This window comes from Lontra canadensis, unplaced genomic scaffold (genome assembly GCF_010015895.1).
Source record: "Lontra canadensis isolate GAN:19392208 unplaced genomic scaffold, GSC_riverotter_1.0 scaffold35, whole genome shotgun sequence".
NCBI classification, from domain to species: Eukaryota; Metazoa; Chordata; class Mammalia; order Carnivora; family Mustelidae; genus Lontra; species Lontra canadensis.
This window is the reverse complement of record NW_022631029.1, coordinates 1,244,702-1,258,020: the sequence shown is the minus strand read 5'-3', so window position 1 is coordinate 1,258,020 and position 13,319 is coordinate 1,244,702. Positions and strand designations below refer to the sequence as shown.

At 45.9% G+C, this 13,319-nt stretch overlaps 1 protein-coding gene across 4 annotated transcripts in view; it reads right to left on the bottom strand.

Annotated features, from left to right (window-relative positions):
• Positions 1–973: 973 nt before the first annotated feature.
• The window catches only part of LOC116873648 (cytochrome P450 4F3-like), a 17,440-nt gene continuing 5,094 nt past the window's right edge, over positions 974–13,319 (bottom strand). For 3 of the 4 annotated variants that reach the window (XM_032867509.1, XM_032867506.1, XM_032867507.1), the window contains exons 3-13: positions 13,100–13,244; positions 11,408–11,461; positions 11,177–11,304; positions 9,619–9,740; positions 8,574–8,844; positions 8,166–8,232; positions 7,839–7,968; positions 2,061–2,194; positions 1,915–1,979; positions 1,667–1,749; positions 975–1,262 (exon numbers count right to left, since the gene is read on the bottom strand). In XM_032867509.1, coding sequence (XP_032723400.1) covers positions 1,085–1,262; positions 1,667–1,749; positions 1,915–1,979; positions 2,061–2,194; positions 7,839–7,968; positions 8,166–8,232; positions 8,574–8,844; positions 9,619–9,740; positions 11,177–11,304; positions 11,408–11,461; positions 13,100–13,244 — 1,377 coding nt within the window. In that variant the 3' untranslated portion in view covers positions 975–1,084. Of the gene's footprint in view, positions 1,263–1,666; positions 1,750–1,914; positions 1,980–2,060; positions 2,195–7,838; positions 7,969–8,165; positions 8,233–8,573; positions 8,845–9,618; positions 9,741–11,176; positions 11,305–11,407; positions 11,462–13,099; positions 13,245–13,319 lie in introns of all 4 variants that reach the window. The other variant, XM_032867510.1, reaches the window with a different exon arrangement.

Sequence of the window (13,319 nt, the reverse complement as noted above, 5' to 3'; positions counted from 1 at the left end):
AACTCTCACAGCTGGATACTTTTCCAATTTCTTAAATGAATACATACCAGAAAAGACAGTAAAAAATTACAAGGACGCCACTCAAATGAAAATAGAAGCCTAGAGCTAAAACAACAGGTACTACACGTTTGCCCTGGAGGCATTTCTCAAGTCAGGAAAATGTGAAGCTGCTTTGACAGCCTCATGATCAGGGGAGAAAAAGCAGAGCCTACAGTGATACAAGAAAAAGGAATTGTGAGAAGACCGTCCTTACATAAGTGGAGACCTCAAAAAGCTACACCCCTCGGGGTGAGAGGACTAGAGGACCCTGCAAGTTTGTTCTCAGCTAGAATTTGAAGTGCTTTCCTGATCTTGGGCACCACAAGCCTTGAACTTCATTTAACATAATCTTCAACTCGCAAGGCTCCAAGGCTTCCTCCCTAGAGAAAAGCTACCTTCTTCAAATTCTACAAGTGGTTTTTTTTTTTTTTACAAATGTTATTTCAAATATCATAACCAACACCCAGACAAAGATAACCAGGCACACAAGAACAACGACCCTACCAGGGAAAACCACCAAAAACAGGCTGTATAACAGACACAGTGATTGCAATGATCAGATACACGGGATAAAGTATCTATATTTGCTGTGTTGAAATAAACAGAGTAACTATAGAAACATAGTAAAGGATTCTGAGGTAAAAAGAAGTTTGGGTTTATTAGCTAGGAACAGAGAGCAGGGTGATCAGAGTGTAGTGCCACCACGGGTTCTCCTCTGTGACCCAGAACCTCAGACATGCCCCTTAAGTCAGTCCTTAACCCTGGTCTCCCTCCTGCTCAAACACCTCCCACGGCTCCCTATTGCCTACAGGATAAACTAACTTATTATGAACTCTGAGAGAACCCACAATCAGCATGGGGCCTGTAGTCAGCTGGAAAGTCAGAGTCTTGGGCTCAGATCAGCCTCCCCTCCACTCCGCCTCGCCCACCCCTGCGTGCCCACAGGTCCCAAGCGCCCCCTGCTGGCTCTCGATGAAGCTCGGACAGAAGAGATGGCACAGTTTCATTCCCGGGAATCCGCAAAGTGAGGCGTGTAGGGTCTGGGTCACCGGGGTGCCGCGCTCAGCGGCTCCACGCGCAGCCAGAGTCCGCCCTCCGCGCGCAGGATCAGCTCCGGCTTCCTGCGCGGCTCCTCCTCGCCCGGCAGGACCCGGAAGCGCAGCAGCGTCAGCGCCAGGACCACCTTCATCTCGGTCATGGCGAACGTCTGCCCAATGCAGTTCCTGCGGGCACCAGTGGGGGCTCTGACTCGCCAGGGACCCCAGCAGGCCCCATGGCGCCCAGAACCTGGTCCGGGACCCTTTGCCCCGCCCGCAGGGATCCAGAAGGGGAGCAAACCATGCCTGGGACCCCCATGTGGGCTTGCCTATCCCCGAGCTTGGCTCGGACCCCAGCCCTGGACTCAGGCCAGCAGACGGGGGAAGGGGCGCGGCCCATACCGCGGACCCCCAGTTGGACCTACCCTACCTCCACTTCCCAGACCCTTACCTCTAACCTCTGGAGGAGGGGAGAGAAGGAGAGCCATCCTCAATTTCCCCCTTTCCCGCCCCATAGCCTTGTCTGGGATCTCAGTCCCAGACCCCTGCCACACCACCCCATTCCCACCTCGGATGCCCCCTGAGCTCACCTGGGCCCCGCAGAGAAGGGAATAAAAGCCAAGGGTGACCTCTCCTTGATGTTTTCTGGGTCAAAGCGAAAGGGGTTGTATACCTAAGGGTGGAGAGAGGCAAGGCTGCTGGGTGGGGTTTCCCAAGATACCCAGACAACCCTAGAAAAGACTGATGTGGATATAGTGGAAAGAGAATATCTGACTTCCCCGGTCAGGACCCTGCTGCTTCATTGGGTGGAGGGATGGAGAAGAGAGAGGAATAGCACCTCAGGGTCCGGCCAGATAGACGGGTTGTGATGAATCCCAAAGATGCTGATGACACAGATGTTCCCTATGAGGGAAAAGAGTAACAGTCAGGGTGAGGTCTCAGCTGATGGGACTACCACCCTCCTCCCCCTGATGCTGTGGACACCTTTGGGGATGACCCGGCCATCAGGGAGCCCGACATCCTGGGTACTGCAGCGGGCAATGACTGTAACCGGGGGGTGCAGCCGCAGACTCTCCTTGATGCACATGGTCAGGAAGGGCAACTGGGCCAGGTCGTCCCTAAGGAAGACTCCCAACAATTATCCAGGGATCGAATCAAAGACTCCCCCAGCCCTCCTGCTGCCCCTGAAGACCCTCTCCCCATCTTGCTCTGACCCTCACTTCTATAACAAATAAATTCCAGATGGGCCAAAGACTTAGGCATTAGAAAATCAAAATCACAAAAATCACTAGAAGGAAATTTAGCCTGGTAGTTTTAGAAGAATTTCTTTTTTTTTTTTTTAAGAATTTATTTATTTATTTGACAGACAGCACAAGCAGGGGAATTGGCAGGCAGAGGGAGAGGGAGAAGACGGCTTCCCACAGAGCAGGGGGATCCCAGTGTGGGTCTTGATCCCAGGACCATGACCTGAGTGAAGGCAGTGCCTTAAGTAACTGAGCCACCCAGGCACCCTAGAAGCATTTCTGAGCAAAGCACACCATTCACAGGAATCCTTAAAAGTATTAACACATTTGCATAAGAAAGTTTTTTAAGGTATACAATTGGCTGAAAAGGGAAAAAAAAATCTCTATACTGGACTTAACAGGTTATTTGAACAAATGAGACCCACACTCTAAGGTGGGATGACCTAATATTATAAAGATGTGGATTCTTGCAAGTTAACTGATATATTCAAGGCAATCCAGTAAAAATCTAGTTGTTGTTTTTTTGGAACTCAATGATGTTATTGCATTTGAAGAAAAATAAAGTTCAAGAGCTATATCAAATTAAAAACAAAAATTGAAGAAAGGGAATTCATCCACCAGAAAAAGTGTGGTATTAAAATAAAATAAAATAAAATAACAGCATGACACTGTTGCAAGAACAGGAAAACAGACCCATGGGACAGGATAGAGAGCTCAGAGACAGGCACATGAATATGTAAAAATGTAACATCTGTAAAGGAGGCCCAACAACCCCTGGAAAATGGATGGCTCAGACCACAGATGATGTGGAAACAAAAAGAACTGGATTATCACACACTCCACATCAAGATGGAGTCTTCTCTTATACTTAAAAGATAAAACCATAAAGTTAAAAGAAGATATAACATAGAAGACATCTTTGTGACCTATGAGTAGGAAGGAATTCTTAAAACCCCCAACACATAAACTAGAAGACAAAAAAAAGGGGGGGGGGAATATGCACAGAATTAAGGATTTCTGTTTAACAAAAGACACCAGTGACCAAATTAACATTCAGAGGAGAGATTCGCAGATTATCTGCAATAGCTAGATAGATCTAGAACAGCATCTTGAATATACAAGAAATTCCTGCAAATTAACAAGAGAGATGACAGGGGCTCAAAAGATAAGCAAAGAACACGATTAGGAATTCACAGGAGCTCAAACTCAGAGATTTAAAACATGAAGAGAAGCTCAAAGTCGCTGGTTATGAGAGAAATGGAAAATATCTAGCAATGAAATATTATCTCACATCTACTCAAGGGGAGAATTAACAAGGTGGGTGATGGCTAGGATTAAGTAGCTGAGGTGTAGGGGTAGAGAGACCTCATGCGCTGATAGTGAATGTATGGTCAGGAGCCACCACTCTAGAAGGCATCAGTGTGATCAAGGAAAGGTAATGGGTGTTTTACAACCTAGCAAGCTGGCTCTTGGGCATAGAACCCAGAGAAATTCTCAGACAGGTAGATAAAGACATGCACACCAAGATATTCACTGCAGTAATGAGATGGAAGCCCTCCTGGGTATTAAGCTCTGAGGGACTGGAGAGGGAAGTTCTACATGACATTTCAAAGCAATAACCTAAATGCAACACAGAACCAGGGATGTCTAACAAAATCATAGTGCTATGTTTCTGAAAAATGTAAGAACCAGCAGAACCTGATCTGTGATATAACACATATTTGTGAATTTTAAAATACATCCACCCAAAACAACAAATTATGTAAACAAACGGATTAAATGCTCTAGAATCATACTGGTGGAGGGCTGGAAGTGGAGAATTGGGATAAATGGGAATAAGTAAGTATTGTATAGAAAAATGATGATAATTAGTCATGAATTGAGGGCCACGGTTAACTTCATCTTTGGCACCTGATGCCCAAATAACTAACTAATTAAAACTGTCAAGAGTATTTTTCAAACTACCCAATCCAATCACAGAATCAAATGAAATAAGTTAAAAAGCAAGAAAAAAATGCAAAGTAATGAGACAGGACCAACTTTATCAAGTATGAAAATGTTTTTTAATATGATCAGGAAGACTACTTAGTACTTATGTTTGAATATGTAAATAGATAGAACAGAATGGAGTCCAGAGATAAACCCTAATATGCGAACAAATTTAATTTATTGTAAAACTGTTATTTAAAATCCTAAGACAAATACAAAAATACGTATCAAATTCTGTTGAAATAATCAGTTAACCATTTGGAGAAAAAAACAGATTCCTACTTCAGCACTTAGACCAGTATGGATTTCATATGGAAAAAGGATTAAATGTAAGAAATAATAATAAAAATGTTATATAAAATTTAAGTTAAATAACATTTTTAAATAAATAAATCCACTAGAAGAAAATCAAACAAGTTTTACAGTTTAGCATTAGTGTGAAGGGCTTATCCAAGCATTAAAAAAAAAAAGAAGCTATAAAAAAAGCTAATAAGGGGCGCCTGGGTGGCTCAGTCATTAAGGGTCTGCCTTCAGCTCCGGTCATGATCCCGGGGTCCTAGGATCGAGCCCTGCATCGGGCTCCCTGCTCAGTGAGAAGCCTGCTTCTCCCTCTCTCCCTGCAGCTCCCCCTGCTTATGTTCCCTCTTTCGCTGTGTCTCTCACTGTCAAATAAATAAAAATCTTTTAAAAAAATAAAAATAAAAAAGCAACTAATGCTCTTTCTATTTAAAGAGTCCTTATAAATCAGTAAGAAAAAAAAACTCAAAGTAAAAAGGACAAATTACACAAACTGATGCTTTGCAGGAAAAGAAATATGCATGGTTCATAAACATATGGAAATAGTGCTCAGTTTTACCCTACTTAAAGTGATATTTATTAGAATAACAAAGTATTATATTAACTTATTTAAAGTTCCATAACACACTGTCAGTGAAGATGCAAGGAAACTGCACTCTGAAAATCCATTTGTAGGAGTGGATTTGCCAAGAGCTATTAAACTGTGAAAACTCAAATGGTCTTTGATGCAGTAACACCACTTTTAGAAATTTGTTCTGGAGAGACATCCACACACATGAGCAAAAGTCAGTGTACATGGATGTTTCCTACATCATGTTTATTATAGCAAAAGCTCCCAAATTACAAGTATCTATCAACAGAGGAATGTTTAGATAAATCACAGTACATCCATGTGGTGGAATACTATACAGCTATCAAAAAGGAGGAAAGAGGGATCACTAGTCCTAACATACACTGCAGGGCAAATCCGTACAGAGATGCTGAAAGGCAGTTCAGCAATATCTATCATAACTACAGATCTTCACATAAATGTCCCGAACAGAGGGGTGAGCTGAATAATTTATGCAATGCTATATAGCACTCAAAAAGGAGCTCTAGATGCAATAGTGAGTGAAAAGAACAAGTGACCAAATGTGTGAGCATGCATTTCTATTAAACTATAATAATTAATATAAATTTGTAACTATAAGAATTTCAGAAAAGTCTGAAAGGACATATGACAAATTGATGTCCCCAGAGTTCCCTCAGGAGACAGGGGATTGATTAGGCTTGGAGGGAGGGCAACAAAGGTGAACCTAATCGTCTCCATAGTGTTTCATTTTGTGCAGAAAAAATAAAAAGTCTTCTTCCCATTATTGATTTTGTAATTCAAATTAATTTCCCAAAATTTATATCTTGGAAAAAAAAATGAAAAGATCTTGAAGTTATATTGTCAACATGCATGCCTGAATGTTCTGTGTATACTCTTAGTTGTAGAAAGAAAACTGAAGTAAGAATTGGTGGACAGATACATGTTGGCATAGACTGAAGGACACAGGAAACCATCAAAGGTGGGGATGGGGTTGGGGTGCTGGCGTAAGACAGAAGCGCATGTGAAATAATAGAAGAGGTTAACCTTCTACTCATCTTGCAATTTACATGTATACAAATCCTTGTGTTGTACACTTTAAATTTACACAATATTATATATCAAATATATCTCAATAGAGCTGAGAAAGAAAAAAAGACAAAGCCTTATATCCATGGTAAACCATTTCATATTGTTTGAATTTTTACCAAGTGCATAACTGTTTGAAGTTGGAAGAAGCAGAAAAACACTTCTCCATGTCACAGAGCTGCTGCACTAAGCAAAGCCTTGAAGTTGAGGGCACTACTTCCAAAGTATTTGGTCTAATATCTCCTCTGCATCCTTCAGCTCTTGGCCCCAAATCTGCATCCTGGGCTCCCAGGCTCCAGCTCATCACCTCCAGTTTGCCCCTATAACTACATATATTTTTAATAATATCTGACTTTTCTCTCCTCTGCTCAAACATCTCCCATGGCTCCCCATTGCCATCCTATGTTAATCATGAATCTCCCTTCAAAAAAGAGCTTGCTGTCCAGCTGCAAGGAGTGCAGTTGGCTGACAGCATCAGTTATAGGGTCTCTGGGATCCATGGCAGTATTCAAGCCAAGCTCTTGCTTTCTTAGGCAGTTCCCAGTCAATGACAGGGCATGATGGGTCCCTACTTCCTGACCATTTCTGCCCAAATGTAAGACTCCCCTAATGGCAGCATCCCTGCCCACTTTTATTTTATCTTTTATCCAATATTGGCTTCCCAAAGGACTTGAACTCCCACCTTTGGAAATTCTTCACATGGTTTCCAAAGCATTCCTAAAAGGACTTCCATTACCAGCTCTAGCCTCACTGGGAGCCCCTCTGATTCTTTACACTCTAAATTTCATGAAGATCCAGCCTACTTTTACCTCCTGCCAAACATGCCAGGCTCACTCCTGTATGCCTCTAACCTGGCCTTTGCACAAGGTATCCCCAAGGCCTGGAGCATGGTCCACTACCCAACCAGAGTGGTAAATTCCTGTTTGCTGCTTCACTGCCCAACCTCACCCACCTTCTTTCCTATCCACCCAGATTTGCCCAGGTAAGACTTGAATGGGACTGGACACAGAGTTGGGAGAGGGCAAGCAGTCTAGACACGTTTATTGAACAAAGAAAACACCCAAAAACTTCTTGTGACTCCCTGCAATAGATTGTTAGGTGGTAATTAGATATAAGAGCAAAAATTAAGGGGACTGAAGATCTTTGGGCAAAACATGCAACTCCAGACAGAAAAGCAAGGGAGAAAAGAAGTTCATTTACTGAACACATACATGCTGGATGCCATCTGCTCTAAACCCATTGTCACAGTTCTCCAAGCAGTCCTGTGGAGAAGAGATTCCCTGCCCCACCCCCATTTACAGAGGAGAAAAGTGGTATTGAGAAAAGGGAACTGATTTTATTAAAGTTACATAGCAAGTAAGCAGAGAATGAAATGTGGACACTCAGATCTTTCTGTTGCATACGCCTATAAGATTTCCCTGCTTTCCAGGCTAGGTACCAGGCTGCCTCTAGGCTCTGCTCTTATTTCCAGGAAACAATAATGCCAGAGTTAACAAAAAGTTCTTTGCTCTCCCCAGCTGGGGAGCAAAGCCAAAGAGAGAGGTTCAGGAACAAACCATGAGGACCTGCACTCACCATTCAATCTCTTGAGGCTCACGGTCCCTCAGGAGCTCTTGCACCTCCTGTCGGCAGCGCTCCTGGTATTCTGGGTGCTTTGCAAGGTTGTACAGGACCCAGGAGAGGCCACTGGCTGTGGTGTCATGGCCTGAGAAGCAGCCAGACAGGCTTGGGTCTCTGGGCTTATTCAGCACCAGAAGGTGGACAGCGCCTTTAATTAAGGCCCCCAGGGAGGATTGGGGTGGGGTGGGCTGGTCCAGGGCCCACCTATCAAGTTCCTGGGATTGGACAGACCCCTGCCAGACCCCTGCCCCACCCCCCATATTCCCACACTGGGATGCTCACCCTCAAACATGAAGGTGTCAGCCTCTGCTCGGATGTCCTCATCTGACAATTGTTTTCCATCTTCATCCTGGAAAAAGGAGAGGACCTCTTGAGTCACGCCAGCTCTGAGTGTGTCTGAGTCTAATCTGAAACAGTCCCTCAGGCTCTATAATCAAAGTAGGATCTGTCCTTCATCATCTCTAGGGCCCACCCCACAGGTCTCCTCCCTGGTCTCCAGTCTTTTATTTATCCCTTCCACACTGCCTTCTACAGAGTCATGTCTAAAACATATCGCTGACCCATCTCTCCCTTCCTCAAGCACCTTCTGTGGTTGCCCAGTGCCCTACAGGTCAAGTCCAAGTCCTTCCACGTGACATTTGAAGTCAAGGTCCATTTTATCTCTTGAATTCTGATCCCAGGGAAGCCCACCTTGGCCAGCAGGAGCACATCGATGAAGTCCAAAGTCTTGGTCTTAGCCTTGGCCTTGAGGAAGTCATGGGAACCCCTGCTAATGAGGGCACGGCGCCGCTCCTGGATGACAGCATCTGTGAAGTTGTGCACCAGGTTACAGGCCCTGCGGAAGCGCCATCCATCAGGAGTGAGATTGTATAGGAAGTCCACGTGCAGGAAGATCTGCTCTTGCCGTTTCACCACAAGGGCACTGAGTTCCAAGATGGCAGCAATATATTCACTGGGACTCCTGCAGGGCCAGGCCAGAGAGAACCTTAAGAAACACCTTTTTAACCCACATGAAACCCTAGGAGTGCCTTCCAACCAGAAACCCAGAAGCACTGTGGCAGATGCTTTGCTCATCAGAGCCCCCTGGCCTTTACCCAAAACAAGAGAGTTCTCCAGGCATGTTTCTCCCTCTATATCCCACCTCTATGACAGCCTCATGTCCCAGACTCCAGAGTAGAGCTTGGGCATCATGCTTGTCTCCTCTCTTTCCTACACAATATCTGACCCTGCCCATTCTTCCTTAGTCTCTCCCAAATCTGCCCCATTTTCTCTGCCAAATTCAAGCCTCCTCCTCTCCATGGTCTCCTTGAATTCTGTGTCTATACTAAACAGCTGGTCTTCTCTAGAATCAGATGTCCAAAAACAGCTTTGACCATGACCCTCATCTATTCAAACACCCTCCATGCCTCCCTGGAAACCTCAGGAGAAATTTCATATGCCTTTGTCTGGATTTTAAATGTCCTTAAGATATAACCCCTGCCAAGCCCTCCAACCTCATTCCCAAGGTGGCTCCTCACTATGACACATGCTTTGCTCATCCTAGTCCCCTGGACTTTATTAAACATTTCTACCTACCGAAACGATCACTCTTTCTCTTTCCCTTCCTTGTCCTTCAATGTCTACTTCTGATCCATTTCCTCCAGGAAGTCCCTTCTGATTGCCCTGGTCAGACCTCCCTTCCCCATCCATTCCCTTGGGTCTATGGTTCATGTTCCCATGCCCTGGACAGACTCACTCCTGGCAATTGCTGTCAAAACTGAAGACACATTTCTGCAGACTGTCCAGGGTCATGAGGCTGATGTGCTCAAACATGTCTAGATGGGCACTGCCTTCCAAGGCCAGATGCTGCCACTTGGCCTGGACAGAGAAAGGGGCAAATCTGGGGCTGGGACCTGACACTCCTGAGCTCCTCCTCAGCCCAACCACCAAGTTGGACTCCCCCAGACCCAGCCTCCTGATCCTCCACCCCAGACACCCAACACCAGGAAGGACCAGGCTTGGGTGAAAGTGGAAACTGTTACTATTAAGACGCCATTAAAGGGGGGGGTGGGGTGAGACCCTGTGGTCGGGAGTCAGGAGACCTGAGTTCAAAACCTGGCTCTGCCTCCTATACTCTGTGTGCTCTTAGTCAACTCATTCCTCCTGTCAAAGTTCATTGGGCTCTCTCTGTCAAACTTTAGTAACAGGATGACTTGCTTTGGTGTCAGACAAACCAGGTTGGAATCCCAGCTTCACTTATTAGTTTACTTGCTAGCTATGTGAACATGGGCAAGTGCTCTAATCTCTCTGAGCCTCAATTTCATCATCCGTTATGGGGCAATAATAATCATCTCTACCTCATATGGTTGTGAAAATTAAATTAGACGACATATGCAGTACAACTGGCGCATCGTTTCTGATATACAGCAAGTGCCGAATAACTGTTAGCTATCATCCTCGTCTTCATCATTATCATAGTGGTAGGTGACTGCTGCAAAAATGTCCCCATTTTTGTCCCTCCCTATACCTTCACCCTTTGCAATGAGATTTTGCAGGTCTTCCATTAGGAGGTAGAACCTTTTTCTCCAGTTCTGGAGCTGAATGTGGGACTTGCTTTGGCCAACAGAGGAAGGTGGAGGTCATAGTTGCCCATTCTGAAATTAAACTTCAAGAGATATTGCATGTTCCTCTTCATTCTCTTGGAGCCTCCACCATGTGATCAAGCCCAGGCTAGCTTATTGGAGGATGAGGGACAAATGCAGGCATCCAGCTGTTTCACCAAGACAATCCTAACCAGTGCACAAACAAGCAGCAGAGCTGAGCCTGGTCAAGCAGAGTTGTCTCCCAAACCCGCCCATGACCACAGATGTGTGAGTGATTCCAGGCAAGATAAGAACTACTCTACTAATTCATCATCTTGGAAGCAACAACAAACATTCATTTTTTTCAACCCAGTGAGTTTTAATGTGAATGCTCTGCAGAAAGAGCTACTATACAATCTTCATCATTTATGTCTTGAATTTTACAGTTTCAGTGAGGCAGACTAGAAACTAAAACATTCTGTGCACCTTTTATGTGCCAGGATCATGATTCCATTATATCACCTTGACCACCCTTTAAGCCGGGCTTATATCACACACACACACACACACACACACACACACACACTTTACAGATGGGGAAACAGAAGGTTGGAGAGAAAAAGGAATGGCCCTAAAACCATACAGTAAAGCCAGGACTCCAGATCATATGTGTCTGAGGCTACTTCCCTTTTCCCAAGGCCCCAGCTGGGACCCTGGATTTAAGGAACTCACATGCATGATGCCTGCACTTTTGTTGAAAATCTTCACATAGGGTTTCAAGATGTCAAAATGGAAGGCAGGTGTCAGCAAGCGACGGTGGTGACTCCACTTGTCACCAGCACTCAGCAGGAGCCCATCCCCTAGTAGAGGCAGTCACACGGAATGGACAAGGGCGGTGCCTTCCCCTGAGACCTCAAGGTCAACCTTGAGGTCAACCAACCCCCTTCACCAACAGTTACTCACCTAGCCAGGGCTTCAGGAGGTTGTAGAAAAGCATATCCTTGGGTATGATGGTGGCTGACACAAGAGATAGACAATCAGGAGCCATGGAGAAAAGGTGGGGAGGGGCTTTTGGTTGGGAGGTGGACGATCCCAACCAGCGTACCCCCTCCAAGCCCAGCATAGCAGGAATGGGAACAAGAGCGGAGGAAACAGAGAGGAGTGGGTAGATGAAGGGGGCCCAGACCGGGCTGCAGCACAGAGCAGAACAAAGGCAGAACCTGCAGACACACCCCCATGTACTTAGATGCACCCTAACATGGCACAACACACCCCAGCACATCTTGACATGGCTCCTACCTGGTCCAACGTGTTCAAAACCCCAAACACAAATCCACAAAATGTCTTTACTGGGACCTAGGACACCTCATCTGCCCCCAGAACCCCTGACCTCTCGTGCAACAACTGACATGGCCCCACCATGTGTTAACATGTCCTGACATGAAACAACATGTGTAACACACACTGACAGGACACAATGTGCTCTGACATGGACCCAAAGACAACCTGACATGACCTCAGTGTGACCCACAAATGGTCCAGACAGGATTTAAAGTTCCCATTAATGTCCCAGACATGGCCCAGGCATGACCTAGCTTTCCTCAGTATCCTCTTCCACCTCATACTGGCCATTAAATGCTTAGGTAAGGAGTTGCTATGTCCTTAAAGAGACCAAAGGATGCTGCCACCCTCAGACGCTGAGCTCCACCCACCACGAAGAGCTGCCCTTGGGCTCTAGACCAGCCCCCCAGGGCCAACCAGACAGTTGACCGACCTGAGATCTGGTAGGCATTCCCCCAAAATACTCTGGCCATCTTCATACCCCAAATCCCTTTCCAGCTTAGAGTCCCTTCCGGCAGAGGCAGCTAGAGCAGCCAAGAACACACAAAAGAGGGAAGCTTCAACATACTATGTGGCCTTCAGAAGTTATTATGCCTCCTTGAGCCTTGGTTTCCTCACCCAAGAAATGCCCACCTAGCTGTGATGCCAGTGGCTGAACACCTGTGGTATCTACTTGCCCAGCATCCATCCCCTTCTGGAACTAGCATCTCATTGCTCCTCCACTCTCAGTCCAGGTAATTAGGAGGTTGACCATGCCACCCCATTCACTGTTCCAGAGCTAAGCCTATGACCCTAAGCCTCAGCAATCAAGTCTCAGTGACTAGATGAAAAACTGGTCTCTGTGACCCAGGCCAGGCCAATTTAAAAGAATCCTGCAACTTTTTCCAGGTCTGCAGAGAATGAGCTCACATCTCCATGGGAGCTGAGCTTCTCGGACTTGTCTTTATCAGCGTGAAAGGGAAGCTGTCAGAGAAGAACACAGAACTACAAGATGAAGACAGATTCCCAATGGCACTGTTTGAAGACCAAGATCCAACCATGTCAACTATACCTAAAGACAATATTCTCTCAGCTTTTCAGTCAATAGATTCACTTTCTTTACTTAGACCAACAGTGTTGAATTTCCACCACTCAAAACTGAAAGGGACTGGCAACCAGAGAGAGCCAGGGACCTGCCCGGAGTCATTCATTTGGTTATTGGCAGTTCTCTGTCAACATTACCCATTTCCTTGTTCAACCTGGTCTGTCCAGGAATGGGAAGGGCTGGGAGCAGGAGCAGGGGAGTGGCTAGGCTGGGGATCCTGGGAGAGATACCTGGGGCCTGGAGCAGGGGTGCAACAAAGGTAGGGTGGACGAGCCGCAGTACAGGGTAGAAGGGCCCCATCCACCAGAGGTGAACATCACGGAAGTAGTGGCCCAGATCCTCTATCATCCGCAAGCCTTCCTCATTGCTCTTCACCTGGAGATGGGAGGGCCAGGGAAAATGCGTGGGAAGAATGAGGCCAGGTCAGGCAGGAGACCCCAGAGCTCACAA